The sequence below is a fragment of the Amblyomma mixtum genome, chromosome 2 (assembly GCF_055824585.1).
Source record: "Amblyomma mixtum isolate Tamu chromosome 2, ASM5582458v1, whole genome shotgun sequence".
Taxonomy (NCBI): domain Eukaryota; kingdom Metazoa; phylum Arthropoda; class Arachnida; order Ixodida; family Ixodidae; genus Amblyomma; species Amblyomma mixtum.
This window is the reverse complement of record NC_143013.1, coordinates 309,618,797-309,640,504: the sequence shown is the minus strand read 5'-3', so window position 1 is coordinate 309,640,504 and position 21,708 is coordinate 309,618,797. Positions and strand designations below refer to the sequence as shown.

The following is a 21,708-nucleotide window of genomic DNA, read 5'->3' as shown; positions in this document are numbered from 1 at the left end:
AGAGAGAAAGAGAGAAAAACCGTTTACGCGTTTATTATAGCTTGGGGCGGTTTGTGGTATGGAGAGAGTGTAGGTGCACGCCTCTAGTACTGTCTCTAATCAGATCGCCGCAACGACACTGTGCAGGGGAAGAGGTATGATAGAATAGGCCAAGAAGAGGACTGTCCGGGCGCGAGAGGAAGGAACGGTTCCATGAGATGTGCGTCAGACCGCCTCCGGAGGGAGAACTGGATCCCGGTGCCGAACTCAGGGGCGCGCCCTTCGAAAAAAGTGTGAACGGGAGAACGCGAGGACTGCAGAGGGAAAACACATGAACGACCGGACCTCAGACGCAGATTGAGAGCAAGTGATGTGGCAGTAACTGCGTCACTAGTCTGTGGACACCTCAGCCGCGCCGTGGGGCAAATGATGAAGGTGAGTGCGGAAGGAGGAAGTCAGAACGCAACGCCGTTTTAGAGAGCTCACGAATAATTTTTACCAACTCGGGCTCTCTAACTTGCACCGGACATCGCATAGCTCATAGCCGTATTTCGCAGCTCGCCTCCGACAAAATGCGGCCGGGATTTCAGCCCTCGTTTCGTGTTAAGCAGCCGAAAGCCGTAAACACTGAGCCACCACGGCGTGTAGATTGAGAGCAGGAAGGGGGGGGGGGGGGGGGGGGGACTGTGAGTTTCCTAGGGAGCGAGAGAAAAAGTTAAACAGCAAGCACTGTCCCACAAACGGTGACGATGGTGCCTGGCCACGTGCTGGACGCAGGAGATCTAGCCGATCGCCGCTGGGTTCGCATAGTATGCACTTCAATGTGGTGTTAGGACACGGTAAGGCACTCGCATTTGGCATGACACTGCTACTGAGGTGAGTATTGACTCCGGGCAAGAAGTGGGCCACATACGGAAGCGAGAAAAAGCTTATACCTTATTTATGCCCAGCTTTCCTGGACATCGCCTTTCGCTGTTGCAAACCAATACGTCTTCCCCTTATGTAATGCCTTCGAGCATTTAAGGAAACAATTAATTAAATTATATTAGTTTCCATACATGCTCCCACAAGGGGCTGTAATGCCGCGCTCGTGGGCTTTGAGGACGCACTGAATGCATTCAAATGGTTTCTGTAATCGTGCGTTTTTAATAAATTAAGGAACAAAACAAAGAAACAAACAAACTGACTATTGCCATGTTTTGAGACTTTTATTCAACATAATGATGTGTAGCCGCAGAACACAGAGGGACTTCATAATGCAGCTTTATAAATTACGCAATAACAGTCGTCTGAACACTGCAAATGCGAATAATAACTTCCTACAAATTCCGTTTACTGTGAAGCAAGCCATTCATTTGCACACACTACGCTCACTGGCTCCGCTTCTCTCACATGCGTGAACTGTCATGGAAAAAGACTGTTGACTAAGTTAATAAATACTACACCACACAATGAGCTGGAGGTATGTAGAGGGTACCCCCCGCTCAGTCACAGCATGCAAAGCTAATAGCTCCTGTCCCAATTTCTTTCGCAAGCATTGTGTGCTATCTTGGCTTTGTACAAAACGCCGTCTTCACTGCCACTTAAAGTTAGAGCTTACCTATTTCGCAGAAATTTATAGCATTTCTGTGCAGAACGCGACCAGCACGCTTGGCTATCTAAGCGACAAACGCTTTTTGAGATTGCGTCGCAAACCTTTTGTGAAATGTTTTTCTTGGTTATTGGCTCCCGGGATGCATAAACTTGAACAAAAAACAGGTTGCACTTGCTGGGAACTAAACCAGTAAGAAAAAAAAAGCCCTTTGGTGACCCTCAAGAGGCTCATGTGCTCTCTTTTGGTTCTTTTTTTTGTCTTTTTTTTGTTCGTTTTTAGCTTTTTCATCCGCGATCTAAACACAATCAGTGGCACAGGAAACAGAGCGCCTTCTCAGTCCTGGAGCTTCTGTAAGGACGGTTCCAAGCATAATCAGTTCATTGGAAAGGATGGCACTTATAACCGGCAGAAACTGAAGGGCGTATAAAGGGATTCCAGCTGCATTGCCGCTTTAAATTCCTTGAAGCGTTATCCGGTCTCTTTTACGGATGAGAAGCACCTTGATGAACCACGTCACTGCTATCGACATGTTCATGATGCAGATCAAGTGGTAGAGTCCTCGGTAAGCACCCTGGTGGTCTCTGAAGTAACCTTCAAGAAAAAAGAAAATTGGTACGCATGGTTTAGTGTCTCTAACCTTACTTGAGTGGAATAAAAGTGAAATTCCTACCCCAAGTGATGAAACTATTATATCACCCACAAAATTTCTTGGTTTTTAGTTTCGTCAGAAGCTCAGTATTATCGCACACTGAATTAATAACATATTGCAGATGCTCTTGAATCTGAGCTAGCTGTTCAGTACTTCGTTCGGATGTTAGCAGAACAATGGTACGGGTACACAGTGTTTCCTCCCTGTGTGCTGTGTGTACACCATATTGTTTTGCAGATATCCAAACGAAGGTATGCAGGTTTCGTAGTATACAGGATATTTAGGGAAATAATGCGAAGTAACAAAAAAATTCCAAAAATACTTGGGTAATTTAGTGCAGTAATAAGTCGAGTTCGTTTATGTGGCAAAACATCAGTAAAACATTTGCCGCGCAAGAATAGTTTCCTGATGACATGGGAATTCCACTTACCGATTAAGAACGGCCTTATTAACGCCAGGACGCCGCAGATGCATGTTGCTACGCTCAAGTTGACAGAAAGACCTCTAAGTCCAAAACTCCTCGTTAGGAAAATCGGCAGCATGAAGATTCTCGAGCCGTGGCTAATACCGATGCCTAGCGTCAGAAGAAGTAAGTACAGGTAGCTCTTGATGTAGCACATGAATTCGTAGCATACACCTTGAAGTACGTATGCCAGCGCCACCAAGAACTCCAGGTGGACAGATCCCCTGTCGGCGATCAAGCCTGTCAGCACACGGGAGAGCATGTCCCCGATGCAGAAGGACGTCATGAAGAACACAGAATCCTTGGCACCGATACCGCAGTCGTTTGCAAAGTCAATAATGGTCAGAAGGAACACTCCGAGGCCAAACTGTACCACGAACTGAGAAATCGTCAGGTGCCAGAAGGAAATGGTCAAGAAAGTCTTTGCAATCTTCCAGAACTTCTGTTTCTTGCTGTAGTTCTCCTCGCTGTCAGGCTGCTCTCCGGCTGATTGCTGCCGTTGGAAGTGCTTGGAGTAAGGACCACTTCCGGGCACTGGTTCGAGGGGCTTGCACAGCGTGTAGCCCGTAGGAATGGTCATAAGCGGATGTACCGTGACCCTGGTATCCGGCGCCGGCGTTCTTATCAGTAGCTGGTGAGCCTGTCGCAACTGCCCCAAAGCTGGCGAACTATTGTAGTCTATGTCGTCGCTGTAGATGACGTCGGAGCGTTGGCACTCAATGACGCCGTCCCCCCTGAGCACTTCCTCCGATGCGCCCGAGCGAAGCTTGACGGGCGCGATACTCGTCCGGTGTATGACGGGCATCATCTCGATTTGTGTTTGGCTGTCCGAAGTGGAGATTCCTTCGCTGAAGAAGTACCGCACCGATCCGGAGAGGTGCCTGGACGCCCCCAGGTGGCCTTCTTCGTCCGAAGAGTCGCTGTTGTCCTCGCTGAAGTGTGTGATCCAGCTTGCAAGACCCTTGTTGGCCACATTGGCGCGCGTGAAGATGCTCTTTCGGCGCTTCGAGTAGTCGACGGGGTTGACGATGAGCCAGCTGGGGGAGCGAACCAGGAGACCGAAGGCCAATGAGTTGAGGATGCAGGCGCCCAGCAGGAGGAAGCTCCAGTGGAGGTCGTAGTGGCTCATCCAGTACTCGTACAGCGGCGGGAAGATGACGCAGTTCAGACCGGAAATGGCAGACACCACGCCGGCCGCCGTGCCACGCCTGCGGATGAAGTGCTGGTTGATGCATACCTGTGTCATCAGCACGGCACCGCAGGTGGCTGCACCTGCGCGAAAGGTGTCGGATCAGACTCCGCTTACCGCGTTTTACGTAGCCAACGTAGTTCCTAGTTTCTAGAAGTGTAATTGAGCGCTACTTACTTTCAGACGAGCACATCGACATGACAGGACGGGAGCTGTCCTGTCCATGTGCTCGACTGAAAATAAGTAGCGCTCAGACACTCTTCTAGAAACAACGCAACACCAACTGGACCTTCAACATGTTCTACTGAGCCAACGTAGTTCACTTGCAGCTTATTTGCTCCTTACACAACTTTTGAAATGTAGCCTTGCGTCCCTCCATATTGCCACTGGGATGCAGCAGCAGCGTTCAGACTGTAGGATTTCACAGAGGCAACTTTCTGTGGTACAGTCCAGAATGCACGTGCGTTCAATGAAGCTGTAAACAGTGAAATGGCCTATATTGACTGAAGATTGCCGTTTCCGCTGGATATCTTGTGTACTGCTGAGCTTTCATGAGCTTATATACTGGAGGGGCATCTGTTACAAATGTGCATCAATGCAAGTACAATTGTCCAGCCATGGTAGAGCACTAACCATTTAATCGTGTGCCCGGAGGGTGCACAAGCCGGTCCCGAAGCGAGGCGATGCGTTGTGTTGACGAATAATGCTGCTCGCGGCCATAGGTCCATTATTGGAGGTTAGCGGTCGTGGAGTGAGATATTAAGAAAACAATTTAATTTTATCAGTGCTGGAAGTTCTTTCACCCCTGGTGTCCTCTTCACTCTATGAAAAGAATTCTAAGGTCGGCTGTTTTTTTTTAGTGCATAAATGCAATCACTTTGTATAAAGCAGCCGGGTGGAAAAATGACTCTTATTTTCGGTAGAGTAGACGAGTGTAGATGTATTTTTTAATTTGTATTTTCGCTGCGTTTGTCATTCATCGGGGATATAGAAAAATACACACCCAAATGGTAAAAGTGCAGTGATGTTTAAAGCGTTATTTGATTCCAACCCGCGACTGCCTGGCTACCAGTCGATGCTCTCGCCATGTTCTTCCAAGTCTGGCAAAAGCAGCCCATTGCTGCCAGCAAGCAATTTGCTGATTGTGCTTCCCTGCTTAAGTGCCTTTATTGCCTTAGGTTCAATCAAGATGCAAAGCCGGGCGATTCAGGTAATTTATGTTCTCGCGACGAGCGCTGACTTCCGGCTGAGGGCTTTTTTTTTAAGGCACAGGAATCAAGCAAAAACCCGCACTTGCTCATGCAATTCCCTCACAAAATCCATCAACAGCCACAAAACGACAGCTTACGACTTCAAAAGATCCTTTGGTTTGTTGTTCTCGGCTGTTTTTTTAATAGCAGGTTAATTCCCGACACACGGTCCCTCCGCAACGAATCCGGAACGGAAGTTCTCGAAAAGGAGTCAAACACAACTTTGCTTTCTCTACTCCCACACAGATACTAGTTCGTCAGCATTGTTAAAGATAAATCGGCACTTCTGCTTGGCGACGTTTCAAGGCTCTTGCACTGAGGGCCAAATGGGCGCCCAGAATTTAATCCGGCGATATTGGAGACGCCGCCGTACCGCTCACAGTTATGCCGCCTCCGGATGCCCCGCTTCAGTAAGATTTCGCACTTTTTCTCGCACTGTCAGTATGGTTCAGCAGGGTCAAGGAGCGGGCGGTTCTAGAGACAGTACCACGCGTAGCTTGCCCCTGAGGCATAAGGGCCTAATAGTCATTATAATAAATTGCTCCAAAGGAGCAGAGGAGGGAGGTGTATAGAGCTATTGCTGCCACCGTCACTTTGAAATAGACTTCTCGCCACGGGACACTGAGGACTTTTTTGTTTGCGTCCGGTAATATTTTCATTTTCATTCGTCCGACACCTAGAAACCAAACTATGCTCTATCCTAATACTACATGAAACTCAATTGCGTGAGCTCTAATTATTGTTGCTAAATTCGTCAGTTCTGTATCACGTAGTAGAACGAAACTGGCTAAGCGATGTGTAGACTTGCTAGGCTGGCTTTGCCTACGGCTAGACCTCGTGACGCAGAACTCGTTTACATCAAAGCCACTTTTCCTTGGAAGCTGGAACTCGAAGCAGGCGAGCGGTCGCTCAGCGTCGTAACCTCGGAACACTTCGCGCCGAACCGACTACAGACACGCGATGAAGACTTGTTTAGTTTCACTCGACTACTTACCATGAATGACACCGAAGAGAAGGGAGATGTAGAATACGTCGGAGACGAAGAAACACAGAGCCACGGACACCGACGATATGGCTGACGACAAGAGGATGATGCTTCGTATGGGGAAGAACTTGGACAGGAATCCGAAGGCGGGAGCTGCAGAAGGAAGTACGTTTTGGAAAACATTCGTGCTTGTCGCATTGCAAACAAATTCCCACACTAAGTGTTGCTGTGTTGTGATTAGGCCCACCACTGTTTACAACCATTTTCGTTTATTGTACGAACCGATGAAAAGTGAATGCTAGATTCACACTACCATAACAACACGCGACAAGGAGCGATTAAAAATGCGTACCACATCAATGATGGCGCACTGTTGAGGAGAGCTGTTGACAGCGCCGAATAATAGTAATATCTATTTGCCATCTTACATATGAGATGGGAGGTGATGGTGAAAAACATTTATAGTCCATTAAATTGTTACAGAGAGGTGATTGGGGTAAGGCCCTATTTGCCCTTTCCTCCTAAAAATACAGGTTGGAGCTCCTTTTCCGGGGCCCCATTGGCAAGCAACGCCGCCCGTGTCCGTTGAAGCAAGGCTTTTTGGGCATTGAAGTCTGGAGGCTGCGGTAAAAAAAGCTGTTCGCAGGCAGCTTGACCAGCCCACAGATCCTGGTTTGTTTTGACAACGAACGGTGCCGTGTGTGTTTCGTTAAAGCGCCTTCACCCTGGTCGTGAATTTAGAGTATGGAACGAACTTAACCAAGATGTACGCCTCACTGCGACCGACTTACCCTGCATGAGCCATTGCTTGAGAAATCCTGTACTGTGCATCTTTGAAGCTGACATTGTCGTAGGTATATTTCTGCTCAAATAAACTAATAAAAAACACGCACGAATTACTATGACGACAGTTTGCGCAATCGAACGACTATTGTTGCTACCTCTGCACTAGTTGGAAATGTTTTGCGGATGTTATTCGTCTCAGGCAAACCATTCATAAAACACAAAAAGTCAACTTGTAGTTGCTATTTCTGGAGCAGTCATTCCCTGATGCCCATGATGTGGTCCCTTATACATAGGAACTATCTGTACAGTCGGCAGCAAAAGGTTACGGTACGCATGCTCGGTAACGAATTTAATGCAACGCTGCCTCGCTAGCTGGTCGCATGTATACTGACACCAGCAGATGAAGCACGCACGTCCCCTCATATTTGCAGGATGTTTGTAAAAGTGGTATTTACAACGTTATCAAGGTTTCAGTCAGATGCTATAAGTTCTAAAGAAACCAGGTGGTGCCGTTAGTGGTGCTTCAAGAAATCCCTGGGGCCGGAGTAGTTTACACTCTTTCGAAGACGGTGCACTCTATCGATTACACAAAAAAATTCCTGAAATCATGGGGAAATTTTTTAAACTTAGCCAGTCATATTACCAAATTTAAACAACATTGCCGATTTTACCGCTGCACTGAAGTATAGGCGATACAGTATACCGAGTATGCAAATCGGAAATAAGTTTTGGTTCTGTATCTAGTATCACTTTTAGAAATACAATTTCTAAGGCTATCGGGTATCGGTACTGAAGATATTTTTTGCAGTATTGTGCCCAGCCCTGCTATTCGGCTCCACCATATAAAGCGACAGAATTAAGGGCCTTGTGCCGCAGAAAAGCCGGTGTCGTCCTTGTCGGCCTTAAGAGACAAATCCTGATCGAAACAAACAAATAATAAAATTCAGCTGAAAAGAAAAGCGAGTTAACTTGGGTTTGGGTGGCAATCGAACCCGGTACCGCTGGACTGCGAGAAGGGCACGCTATCCATAGTTCTCGAAGGCTCGTTGGCTCAGACTGAATAAAGGTGGACCTTTTGAATGTGTTGTGGTCTTTGAGTCTCTGAAGTGCCTTACAGACATGAACTAATGCGCACATGAAGTAATTTTGAGCCCGCTAATTAGGAATGAGGTAGTTAAGCAGACGAGCCGAGTGGAATCTGATTAACGCTCTCGCGTTTTACTGTTAAAGGCGAAGCTTAATTGACCCCGAATTTTTTGTGCTGCTACCACGTGCAGGCAGTTCCAGATAGCGGGCAGTGCAATCGACTCACTCGTCGCAGCACGTGCGCTGCGCTACTTTCGTCGCTGCATGAGTCCATGGACGGTAGATGACGCTGTCGAAAAGACACGTGGCCAGACGCATGCAGCTTTGTGGCACCGCGTCGGTGATGCATAGCTGGCCGGATGTGGCATCGGATGACTGCTTTCCCGCAGACGACAAACACCACAGAGCCGTGCTCTGACGAAGCCCTCGGGCGCAATGTGCGAGAGTTCTTCTACCGATAGGAATCTGATTAATGTGGCCGACCTGCACCAGTTGCTGCGCACGTTTCAACCACGATAATACTCTCTCCCTAACGCAGGCTGCTGGCAGCAAGCTGGGGTATCGGCAAGGAGTGAACGACAGCTATGAAGAGCCTATAATGCTTTGCCGTATGGTCCTCTTTGAAACTATAGGCGCGCATGACGCGGTTTAAAAAAATGTGTGTCACTTATGACGGACTAAGTATTAGTTGCCGTAATACGCGGAGTGCATTAACTACGAACAACGAATACTACGAACGCAGTCCATGAGACAGTCAGGCTGGTTACAAGTGGGCTCGACTGTATTAAGAGTAACCTTTATCGGTGTCCTGTTTGTGTCAAAGCAGCGAATTGAGGATAACAGTAGAATAAAATTTGTCACCGCACTGCTACATGAGAGCAGGTTGTCATTTAAATCTCCGCTAAAAGTCACATCAAACTTTCCGGAGTTCACAAAATTCAAAAAAGTATTTACGAAAGAAAACAGCTGTGCAATATGGCTATGCTAAGGCTCGCAGCATACCACAACAATAGCACGATCGAAACTGAAACAAACGACTTCGCAGCCAGGAGTTACAAAACAAAATTCTGATACAAGTTCAAAGCTTATACATACGGTTACTAACGATCAAACACCGCCATCACAGCTTGAAATTCTGTTAGTAAAGTATGAGTTATAAACGGGCATATTAATTACTCCTTCCTGACGGGTGTTTGATGTTTCAGTAATCAGTGTTGAACAATATCAAGCTGACTTAAATAATACTAATGATCAGCAGTAGTCTTAAGGGAAGTCATGTTCAAGAAAACTTTGCACAGATTAACACAAGACGGAGGGAGAAACACGCACACACGCACTCCCTCCGTCCCGTGTTAATCTGCGCAAAGTTTTCTTGAATATGTCGCTACACCAACTGGCCCAACGTTCTGCTCTACTTTGTTTTATTTCTTAAGGGAAGGTTTAGCACTGTCCAAGTTTTCATGTTTTGTTTCCTTAGTACTGCTGATTTCAAAGTTTTGTTCGTGACTCCTACACCTTTCAGCTGAGCTACAGCGCCCGAAGCGCGGTAGCTTTGAACAGGTTCAAGGCGCTCTTCACAAGTGATGCTCTTCACTTCTTTATGCAGCTGGGCAAGTTGTCTTAAAACATCATCATACTTTGTGAACACCAGTGAAATGAAGTCTTCGATACCATTCACTGGTTTGAATAGCAGTAAAAAGGACTCCCGATTAGCATTCATACTTGTCGCAGTTTTCCAAATGTCGCTCTCATCCTGATGCTCCCGACCCGATTCCCGTTAACCTTCACGCCTATGTGCTGTCGCTGTTTGCAAGCAGAGCATTCAGGGTGTTTTACGAGGCGTCTTTCTGTGAGAGAAGTTCCCGTGCAGTTTGTTTCATGACATCAGGACTCATTGGAGGAATCAATGCATGCATTCGAATTTAGCGGATCCTCATTATGCATACTGCAGTGATACATTTGACCTAACAAATCATACCTTTTACATTTACAGCAGAAGTCTTGCCATTCTGCGCTATAGCGCCAGCTTAGCATTTGAAGACCTGTTTACATTTACAGATGAAGTAAGTACGTTATGCTAACGGCAATCATAGAAGGTTAAATGACCGCGCGTATGCGGCACTGTCTGCAGTCCAGAAGTCAGTACATATAAGGCGCACTTTGATTATTAGCTTTGTTTTGTTGGCCTGTCTATCCAAGCCATGATGACTTTGAGATGAACTGAATGGCACAGACACACATTTAGAACCTGATATCGGAAGCGCTCAGCCTGAGCTTGGTAACCAGGAATACAGTCTATGACTCCGTCATAGCTTACATAGCGAATAAATCTTCACAACGGGACGAACTAAAGTTACAGTGGTAATACCCCTGCCGTTTAGTCGCCTCAGCTTGTTGTGACTCATTTAACTTCGCACAAGTTGCAACGCAAGCCAACCAGAACCTCGTGACAGGGATGTACACGAAGACGGATGACCTCGTTGTTCTCACCGTCCGCGTGCTGTCGCTCCTCCGTAGACGCCCTGAAGTACCTGTGCGCGAAGACAATTCTCCAACCGTTGTTGCTAATTGGCAGCTCCTAAAGACAGTTTATCTTTTTTTATCATTTAGTTGTCGCCGGCTCTTCGTCGGCATAGTTGCGCAGTAGTTTTGAAAGACTTCTCGGAACGCTCGGGAGTTCAGCAGAAGGTCGACCCCAAGCTGGTGTTGTCGAGACGGCACTAGGAGGGGACGCAGTGGGAGAAGCTGACAGGGGACGTTTTGTTGTCTTCGCTATGAAAATGCCCTTCGGGTATTCTCGCTACGTTTTCCACAGTTATACGAAACAAAAATGCAGAGTTTTCAACACTTCTAGGTTCCTGCATTGCTTTAGGGAACTACGCACGGTAGCAAGCCCTTTTAAACATACCGCAGCGAGTGAATCCACACATCTTTGTACACAAGGAAGGGTTTTCGTAAAACGAGTGTAAAAAAATCTACTTTACGGCTATTCTAGACGCATTCATGACGTTCATTTTACGCAATTGGAGGAGGACGATGAACTTCGCCTTTCGGCGGTTTTACAAACTATGATTTGGTCCTATATGCAGTCTTAAGCGCCCCAGAAGTTATCCGTCCTTGTGCGTCCATGAGTAGCACCGACCACCCACATCACCCCATGTGACTAGCAGAGGTGGAGGTCACAGGTGTTATTCGAGGTCACTGGTGACGCATGGATTGTGAACGGGAGAACAACTAGCACGAGTCTGGAATAAAATTCAGGGCTGACTCGAAACAGGTAAACGTTATAGCCGGTATGAAAGCTAATTCAGACGCAATGGAAAACATGCTGAGCATACTTAGGGTTGAATCAAAGTCATTAGGAGGCAAATCTGCAGGTTGTGAAAAGTATCGTTAGGTATCGTACAATACTGCTAAGAGCACCGGATTAATTTATGACACATCGGGCTCTTTAACGTGCTCTGACATCGGACAGCGCTCAGGTACTTTGCATTTCGCCTTCATCGAAATACAGCCGCCGCGGCCGTGATTCGGTCTCGCGACCTTCCGCTCAGCAGCCGAACGTCATAGCTACTAAGCAGACATAGTAGTAATTAATTTACTGTAATCAGATTAAAGTAACTTAACTACTTTTCGCGGTAACTTGTATTGTGCTGAATTACTTTCCTGCTCCAGCAATTTAGTGATGTAATGAATGGCTTTTAACAGTAATTCGCATCCAAAGTAATTACTTTAGAAATTATTTTTCCTAAAACGAATTAGTACTCTTTCTTTCGGCAAAGTATTGGTCTCTAGTATGCATGGCAGGGCGAGTAGAAATCGAGAACTACGTGTCACAAGCCTGCGTTCAGTTAAGAGAGCAGCAAGTACGAACGAGTACGTAAGACCCTGCATCCCAGACCACCGGTGTCCTGTGCTGCTAGGTCGCCGTCTGCGCGTACATGAGAGATAGACAGGAGGGCGAGAGTTGAGAGTACCCCCCAAACAAGCAACATTAATGTTTGTGCTCTTGCATCCGAAGGGGCAGCCAGATGGCGCACGTCGGAGTTCAAAACGAGCCGGGAGCGCGCGCTGAGGCGCTACGTCGGCTCACAGCGGCCCTGTTACGCTCGCCGCCCCGAGGTGCGGGGGTACGGGCAATAATGCACATGGCAGCACATTCCCACGCACAGGTTGTCAGGATAGATTTTTCGCCTGGCCGGAGCAGAACATACCCTGCTTAGCAGGAGTAAAGAGTGGAGGCAGCTTCGGGCAGAAAAGCGTTGGGTTCGCCATTCGTTTCTATCTTAAGCACACTGATAGTGACAAGTGCTTGCTCATGCTTCTGTTTTCATTGTTTTGTTCGCGTTGTGTTATCTTTGAAATGACAGGTGCTTTAGGAAAGAGGGAATTGGGGTGGGCAATATGGGTGAGGCGGAATTTGGAAGAGCAAAGAATGTGTGCGTCATGTCTAGAGAGAATTTGGCGTTTCTTTTATTCTGCTTTCGTTCTTTGTTCGCACGAAAAAGTTACTTCAAGATTAATTGCATTACTATTCGCAAGTGAATGTAATGCACTGTCATTAACTTGTGTGAGCCGCAATTGTTAATGTAATTTAATTACTTTCGCGTGGTGACTACGAAATTTATTAGTTGTGTGTTTCAGTTACTTTTCAAAAGTAATTATGCCGTGTATGCCATTAAACCATACGGTGGGGTAAAACAGAAGGTGACTCTGGCGTTGGTCGTACCAAGTTTCAGAGGCCAGGTGTCGCTTTTTTTCTTGAAACATGCTGCAGCACTAAAAAGTAAGTGTTTCTTGACGACGTCGTTCACGAGAATTACGTCTGCCACAGCTAACAGCTCTTATTCATTTCCTATTTTGATTTACAAACAGGTCACCCAGAACATTCATTACAGACGATGTCAAAGGTAGGAGTGACATGCGTCTTATTTTCAAAATGATATTTGTGTATTCCTAGTTTGAAGTTGGAAGTTTATTTCTCGAACTGCGTGAAATATACAATAGCGTACAGTCGGGGACAAAAGTCTCCAGACCACGTGTTCCTCAAACGAAGCTTATAGCTCTACTATCAGACAGCGGCTGGAGACCGCACTTGTGGTGATGAAAGAACAAAAATTTAACATTTACCTTCACAAGTGTGGTATCCAGCGGCCGACTAATAGCAGAGCTATCGGCTTTGTTAGAGGAGCACGTGGTCCGGAGATTTTGTCCCCGACTGTACCTCTTATAATACAGAAAGAGATCCCATTAGCTGAGTAATACAGGAGAAACCTCTATTACCGAGCTAAATACATTTTTTGCCTCGGTGCCTACTGCTTATGTATAAATCAGTCCCCATATCTTTTAGGTATGTCGTTTGGGAATGTCGTTTCGGAACGTAATAAAATAACATACACACACCTTTTAAACACGAGTAGAGTAAAGGTGAATTTAACCGAAACTAAAACTTCACCCTGTTCTTTTGTGTCCGGCGCTACCGATATACCATTGTCTGTTGATGCCTGTTTTCTTTTGTTGTTGTTTGTTTACTTTGCTAACACTGATGCCCCGTCCATTTTTGCATTAGTTTGGGACCTCCTATTGTGTGCAGTACAGTAGTCGCATTATAGCGGTCTAAAAATGAGATCTGTTTTCATTTTGAAGAGACCCACGTAGACTCGCAGCGAACACATACGTACAGACGGTGGAGGCGCATACAGACTCGCCCTTCCCTCACTTTTCGAAGCCCGTACAGAGGCGCAAGTATTCAACCCCACCTCAATGCACGTCACCGACCATAGCCGATTTCATGCCTGGCAAGCGATGAATGCTACGCAATCTAGGCAAGCAGCGCACTCAGAAGGGCTTATCCTTCTCCTGTGCAACACTCTTCCTTTGCCGGGGCTTAGTCAGTGGCATGAAGATGTTTTTGTGAGAGGCGAAAAACGAAGTTGTTTCAATAAAGGTCACGTAGGCGCACTCCCACTGGTAAATACTCTATATACGAGTAAGGTTTTGGCCTGTTTTGTCATGGCTTGCTCTAAATGAGCGGAGTTTTGAGTGGTCGGCTCTATAACGCTGGGCAGTATAACTCTTATGAAATCTGAGAAGCCATAGTGCGACCAGGCACACCCGGGTTTCCGATATTTTCCTGAAGGACATGGTCGTAAACATAAGTGCATCTATACTGGGGTAACCCAGAGACTGCAGAGGTAGCTGCCATAGCACTGGCTTGTGCAGGCACAAGAGCGGGGTATATCATCAGCGACTCCAAAGTTGCCATACTAAATTTCAGCAGGGGCCGGATCTCCCCTCTGCCGCATACAATTTTTTTTTAGATCAAAATCAGATTTATTCAAACAGTTATTAAAAAATACATGCGAATCATCTGGGCCCTTAGCCTTCTCGGCTAGACTTGGGCCCACGCAGGAAGTGCAAAAAATATAGCGAGACAGCTCAGTACTATACAGCAGTTATGCGACAGTTATATACAAATAAAAGCTAAATACTCAAGAAATTATACAATAGTTAGGAGGACAAAGACAAAAAAAAATAAAAGAATGAATGCATCCAAGAGAAACACTGATTTATAGTGGAGTCGAATATTGCTGGCTTCGAAAAACGTTCTTTGTTCAGGTGATTGACAACTGACCTGTTTTTAAGTTAGCTGGCAGTTGGTTCCAAATTTTAGCACTGGCATAGGCAATAATTCTTTTACCGTACACATTATTCACAACTGGAAGGTTAAAACGACTATTGAAAAAATTTCTAGTTGGACGAGATGGATATACGAAAACAGATGATGACAGCGGGATGTTACGGTTTAGCATATGTATAACCACACCAGCTAGTTTGAAATCCCAGATAGCAAAGAATTCTAAGCCGTTATGAATTAGAACGAAAAATTATGCTGGTCTGGACGCCAGCACATGCATCCCTGCTTAGTAATGAGAAGGCCCACGGGTTCACCCGAGGCTTTTCCTTCCGGGTGGACCTGAGCGAGGTGGTCTTCACAGACAGGGAGCGCATGGTGTGATACAGAGAAATTACGCAGCACTATCATCTTCAAAGAGCTAGGCTTCCTCCAGTGTATAAATTCTTAATCAGACACCAAGCCATCAGGTGGCGACGCGGTTACAAACTTATACATTTCCAAACCCGGCCCTCTGGAGTCTTATGTACCCAGGGCAATTTTGAAAAAAATGCGCAAACTGTGAACTTAGGGCCACCTTGGACCACATACTACGGGAGTGCCATCATGCCCCCCAGGAGGGACGACACGTAAAGCGGAAAGACCAATGGGAGGGCTTGCTACCCGGAGACTCAGCTACAACTCGTCCGACTGGCCGAAGCCACCGCCCAGAGCCAAGACCTTTCGGCCGCCGTCTAGGCTGGCAGCCCTCCAGCTACCCTCTTTCTGCTGGACATTAAAAGTTTTCCTATTCTATCCCATTCACAATGTTTACTGTGATCGTACGGAAGTTTGCAGCCGGAAACCCGCTCGAAACTGATGCGACGACAACAGGAAGCAGCTCGAGCTCGGGGTGTTCGCAATATGACTTCTGAGCTCACAACTCGGCGCGGGAGAAAGAGAAGCACCCCCGTGCAGGAAGAAGCGTTTTAGCGCGTATCGCTCGGATCATGTTCGCCTCACAGCGCGCGCAAGCAGCGACGCCGTTCCTTTGTTACGGATAAGCGTTCCTAATGGGCGCCAGCGATAACGGATGCAACCGTCGCAGATACGCTTCAGCGAGCCCCCACGAGAGCTGGCGGCTGTGCCTCGAGCACACAAGGCCTGCCTGGCCTCGCTTGTAGCGTGATTTCCCAAGTGGGATTCGACCTGCGCACAATAGCGCGGGGTAAGTATGTCGCCGTTTCCACCTGTCGAGGGAAGTGGCGGAAAGCTTTGCGAAATAAAACACTCAGCGCTGTTCTCAAGGCGCACTGAGACTATGCTATTGTTGTTGAGTGCAGTGTTTTCCATCTATTTACACCTCCGAGACATCGACTTGAAATGTTACTTTGTGAAAAAATAAATAAATAACACAGTACGGCAGTGAATTGCACAAAAGAGCCCAAGGTCTGCGTGAGGCCGCGTTAACTTGGGCTTATACGCGTGCGTACGTTTGTAGCAGACGATTCCAGCCAGTAGGCGTATTTAAAATACGCACCATGAGTATGCCACCACATGTAGTAGACCATCGGCATTTGTAACTTATGAGCAGCATATCGGGGAAATTAATAATGAAGCTGGTAAGTAAACTGCAGCAGGATGGGTGTGCGATTGGCTTTCAAATGCCGGTTTCTACTCTGTTTGAGGGCACGCTTAAGACGATTCTAGGGTCCTCGCATATCTTGAGATTTTGTTAAGCACCTTACGCTTTTCCAGCTGGCCAACAATTCGAGCGATTCAACCGCGCGTGTTTATTGGAGTCCACTGTACCACCTGGAGCACGCCATGCTAAGTAAGTGATGACCATTTCTTTCAAAGTTGCTGCAGGGTAGTAGCATATACGTGACTGACTGACCTGGATAAATACATTGACGTAATATTTCTTAGATTATTTTCTGTATATCTTTGTAACAAGATATTCATGCTGACGATTGGCTATCTAATGCACCATTCCCTCGAATAGCTATTTTTCTTCGCCCCTTCGCTGCTTAAGGAACGGTTCCTGACATATTTGCGACCCAGGATCAGCGTTCTGACGTATTATACGGCATAAATTCTTTTCTGCGTGAAACACTGCAGCCGAATGGCGCGCAGGCTTGCGGTGACGTCGTACGTTTTACGAGAGTCGCCGAGGAAAGGCCAACGCGACAACTTCGTGCTTTTACAGCCCCTTTTATCGGCTGCTGTGGACATCGGTTTCCAAGACTACACCGCCCACGTGACGCCATCTTGTCAGAAAGCAAGAAAGGTAATTGCCTGGAGAGATGATTATCCGTGCTTTCCGCTCTCAACAAAGTTAGTGACAAACTAATAACTGTAGCTGCCCACTAAATCTAACCACCGATTACATTGTTGCTGTTTACTACGCTCATAAAACCGGCAGCAAAAAAGACATAGATACTAACATTCCACTTACCCTGATCGCTCGTTACTACATGTTAGCAACCGGTTGTGTCCCCCCCCCCCCTCCAAAAAAAAAACGTTTATGGCTAACAAGCACAGTAGTGTTGGTGAAAAGGTTGCGTAATAAAATATATATGCATCGTCATGAGCTTAAGAGGTTTTACCCTTTCAGTGGGAGATATAACATTAAAGGGACCATCTTAGCGCAACCAGTAAAAGCCGTTGTTTTTAACGGAGGGGCAGATATACGAGGTTTACAAACTCGGCGAAGGGATCATTCCGTGCATCAAAAATCCCACAACGCGAACGAAGGAGCCGTGCATCCGCTCGCCCTGCCATCTAAGGGCGAAGACAAGAAATGCGCTGACGGTGCTTAGTGTCGTTCTCCGTCTGACGCAGTCTATGGAGACCGCTGCACCACCTTGTGGCCGTTACATTGCAGAAGCTCGCTGGGACGACGTTGTACAACTATAGAGGAAAGCTTCCTCGTCTCTATGTGTCGAACAGCTGAAATGGGTTCGCATCGAACGGCCATAATATAGAGCACACGCGTATCTTGTACAGATGCTCTAGTGTCTCGAACGCCAGGTCAACCAAGGCTGATACCATCCTCGCAAGAGTTTCGTGGACAAAACCCTTTCCAATGGACCCAACGACCGCTGCCTAGACAACGCCTCATGTTATCACTGACCTCATTTTGTTTCTAGCATAGCGTAAGGAGGGAGGCACTGAAAGTCGAGGACCTCATGCATTAGTTTTTTCATCATTTAGCAAAGCACGGCTACTGGGGAGGACTCTGACGACAGGCATTTTAGAAATGTTTTAGAACTTTCCAAGTTGCCGAGCATCGCGACAAGTTGGCCTCCTGCGGTCCACGACCATGTGTTAGTCGTGCACCTGTCAAAAACTCCTCATGCTAAGCGCCCATATCTTATCTTGTCGCAGCAAACACTTCACCTTTCCTGCCTTGTGGACGTCAACAATCAATCTATTTTCGCTATTGCTACCCACTCTCCTCTGAGAAAGGCAAAACCTGTTGCCAAACACGTATTGTAACGTAACTTCATTTCTTCACCTTTTGGTGAAGAAATGTTGGAACGCTCATTTAAATACTGCGCGACGAAAATACCTCTCTCTAGCTATACAATCTAAGATTGTGCAGATACCTTTCGACACAATGGACGCACTGTCTGATAGCGGTAGCGCCAGATTAAAACTCTTGACATAAAAAAAAAATGAGGCACGTTATCAGTATTCCTGTGTCAGTGACATTCATATTTTGAATAAAGGGTCAGCACGTGCTGTTACATGTTTCTTCAAGCGGAACTTATACTTCGAAGTATGTTCTCACTTGGTTATATATTCTCGTTAAGAGAAGACACCCGGCTCTAATTGTTCTGAATGAAGGAAATGAGTGCCAACGTCACCATCTTACCTCGGTCCCGTAGGCTGTCATGAACGCCAGTACGATTTAGATTTTGCTTTTTTTCGAAATCGGATTATCACAACTTAAATTAGACGACTGTTAACTCCTCGCAAGGCTTCCATGCAAGCATTCTGCTTTACGAATGTATTGATCACTAACTTACGCCCAAGTCAAACACAGTGGGGTGGAGGGTATGTTCCAAGGAGATTCTTGCTACTACTCTGGACATATAACCTGCCTTTCAATAATATCTTCGCTTTTTAATTATTCTCGGTGCGTATAAGGTCTGCTGCTTGCAATGTATTTCCTAGAAACGAATTCCACCACAGTACCAACACAACGTAAATTCGCCAGTTGCATAGCAAAAGTGCAATATCTTCAACTGGAGTTGTGGTCGCGTTATTGTACTATACATACTGCAGCGCTTAGTCGGTGAACGGTTGGTGGCATATTTGTAAAGCAACGAACGTTTGACCTGATTGTACTAGATGCCGGAAAGCCTGTAACGTTGAGTGAATTACACTGTGAAGGCAGCAGGACGCACTGTGCCTTGCAAAACTATCCTTAGACATCATCCGAAAGTCACAGATCCGAAAAGAATCACGTGCACCACATTCGCGCTACGATAGCCGGTGAAGCCTCCAGAGAACCTTTCTTCCGCGATGCCCATACGACTGTCGTACAAGAGCGCCCCGCGACCAGAATGCTTGCATGTTGCCTTCTTCCAACAGCTTGTGCCCGATAGACATGCTGACCGATAGTGCGGGCACAGGGTTCAGCCGATATCGCTGGCGTTCCTGTAGGCAAACATGCGAACATGCTTGTGTGTGCCTACCTTCAGGAAGCGCTGTTTTCGAGAAGACGCGAAGGCGTGCCCTTGAGCACGCACCACTGATCAGCGAGCAGCCGCCCATGGACTCGATAAGCTGCCCAGGCATTCATCTGGTTGCAGTGAAAGGTAGTGACCGACAGCGCCATGGTATGGCTGCTGCAACATGGCTGTCAGTGCAACATTTTGACAGTTCGCTCTCCTCTTATGAGTAGCCACGTACCATCCGTACGCATCTAGCGAGAAACTGTCACACTCGCGGTTGTTCGCACGCGGGCAGATTCGCTGCCAAATGGGTTCCATCATACGTAGCTGAAAATCGCCATCCTGTGACGCCCGTAAATAGAAGGGGTTCTGCTAGTCCTTAGTTGAGACAACATCGGCATCCTGAGGTACTGCAACCCAGCATCCAAACTTTCACAGCAGACTCCCGGAATGGAAATCCCCATTATATCCTTGGCAAACTCGGCGAGACCTCACGGACGTTCACTGACGCCGTTCGACATCCTCCTCCATTGACCCTGACATGCAGACGCGTAGCTGCGTACAGACCAGCAGGGACCAGTGTTCAGCCTCCGGTATAGTACTGACCCACCTGCGAGGTTGAGGAGCGTGTTGTTGAGGACAAGCGGCCAGGCGGCCGTCTCTCGGCTCACGGAGAACTCCTCGAGCATGCCGAAAAAGAGCAGGCCCACCACTTTTCCGGACGCATGCATGAACACGTTGACGCCCCCGCACGCGAGGGCGACCACCCAGCTGTAGTGAGAGTCCGGCCCGGTCTTGCGACGCTTGCGCCGGGCCTTGGCTGCGCTCTCCTGCGAAGACATCGCGTCCCTGCTTCCGCACCGCGCCGCGGTCGCATTACACCTGGCGCGCGGGCCGAGGAGTGCCGTCGACAGCGTTGCCTGCCGCAGCCGCGTCGGGGGCGCCGCGCCGTGGACGCTAGCGCGACGCGCGTTGGCTGAGGCGCCAAGGGGAGGGAGTTCGGCGCCGAGGCCTGTTGGATATCTCTGAAACAAGCGCCAAATGCGTCTCAATTTCACTGATAGTTTTCCGCGGGCATATTTCTGTGAACGATCAGTGACTACGTGGATGCTGCTGACGCTTGCCAAGCTTTAGCTACGGATGTTTGCGTAGCTGTAGCCCCGTAGAAGCGGAGGGACAGAGAAGATTCTTAGAACAAAGCGCTGCGATACGATTTCGCAAATACTGAACCAACGTGAACAATTTGCGACTTTAGCTGTGGAATACTTTTTTGTGGACGACCGCAGATTTATAGGCAGATCATTTTTTCGAAACGAGTATGAAAGCTGTGATGAACATTGATGAAGAGAGAAGAGATGACAGAAATGCTAGAAACACCTAGTGTTGTGCTGTCTCTTCGGTCTTCGTCCCGGTGGTTTAGCTCTAGTACTGTCTTTTCTAACTCAACACCAACCCTTCCAGCTTTCTGCTATGAACACCAAAGTTACGTAGTCCATATTTACTCTCACTATGGCCTTTGCAGTGCAGTGCGGCGGCTTTGGTACCTTTGTTCACGCTATTTTAGTGTTGCAGATTGCCGCGCATTTGTGATACATCGGTTTGACTTGGACTGTCACGCTGAACCGAACTTGCAAAATATAATGGAGGCTTAATTTGCTCTGCTGCTTCTTTGCAGTGTTTTAGAAGTCGTTGTGTCCTCGGGAATTTCACCGGGGCCTCTCAGTTTCTATGTGCGTCTTTTCATTTAGATGTGCGTTACGAAAATGCCGACTTTCTTTTTCGGAGTCAGTTCCCCCTTTTTTCTTTGTTTCTAAAGAAAGAACAAGACAAGGGAGGTAGAGGAAAGACAGGGAGGTTAACCAGAACGGTTGGCTAGCTGCTGCTCTCAGTACGAAAAAATGTTAGGCGTGAACACTGCTGCGGAATGATAAAAGAAACTATACATGACTGTAGCAAGGCACATAATTTATCTTGAAAATCGAAACCGTTAAAAAAAGTTGGAGTAACGCATAAGGCTTTGCTCAAACACGTCACATGCAAGCCATATATACGCGAGCCAAAGTTAGTTTTGGCGGATGACAATATCGGATCAATTTTTACGGGGCTTATACATGCCACAGTCACCGGTGACGAGTCGAGTGCTAGAAGAGGTGGCGAATGGAATATCATTTCTATACGCATATAAGGAAACGAAGTGTACTTACCTAGCACCGTACCCAGCAGTACTCCAGGTCTCGCGCGTGAAATTATGATCAGCGACCGTTATTATTAAAATTCATGATCATCACAGGTAGAAACGGAAACGGGGAGTATTAAAGCGCTACCGATTAGTTACCGGCATAGCGCAGTATGAGCTTGCACTTAGTGCGGGAACGGAAAGTACCCAAATAAGGTCACACTTAGCCCACTGGATTGCAAATAATGCTATC

General features: G+C 47.1%; 2 protein-coding genes across 2 annotated transcripts in view; both read right to left on the bottom strand.

Moving 5' to 3' along the window:
- LOC149364927 (monocarboxylate transporter 12-like) overlaps positions 1 to 6,239 on the bottom strand; it is a 28,424-nt gene extending 22,185 nt beyond the window's left edge. The window contains exon 1 of the mRNA XM_089574915.1: positions 6,119 to 6,239. The gene's annotated coding sequence lies outside the window, so the exon portion shown is untranslated. The remainder of the gene's footprint in view (positions 1 to 6,118) is intronic.
- On the bottom strand, positions 1,169 to 20,173 carry LOC149364926 (uncharacterized). The gene is made up of 4 exons (XM_089574907.1): positions 19,890 to 20,173; positions 6,119 to 6,262; positions 2,653 to 3,957; positions 1,169 to 2,164 (listed from the first exon to the last, which is right to left on the bottom strand). The coding sequence occupies exons 1-4, from the start codon at positions 20,119 to 20,121 to the stop codon at positions 2,025 to 2,027; spliced, it is 1,821 nt and encodes a 606-aa protein (XP_089431033.1). The 5' UTR covers positions 20,122 to 20,173; the 3' UTR covers positions 1,169 to 2,024.
- Between the last annotated feature and the right edge of the window lie 1,535 nt (positions 20,174 to 21,708).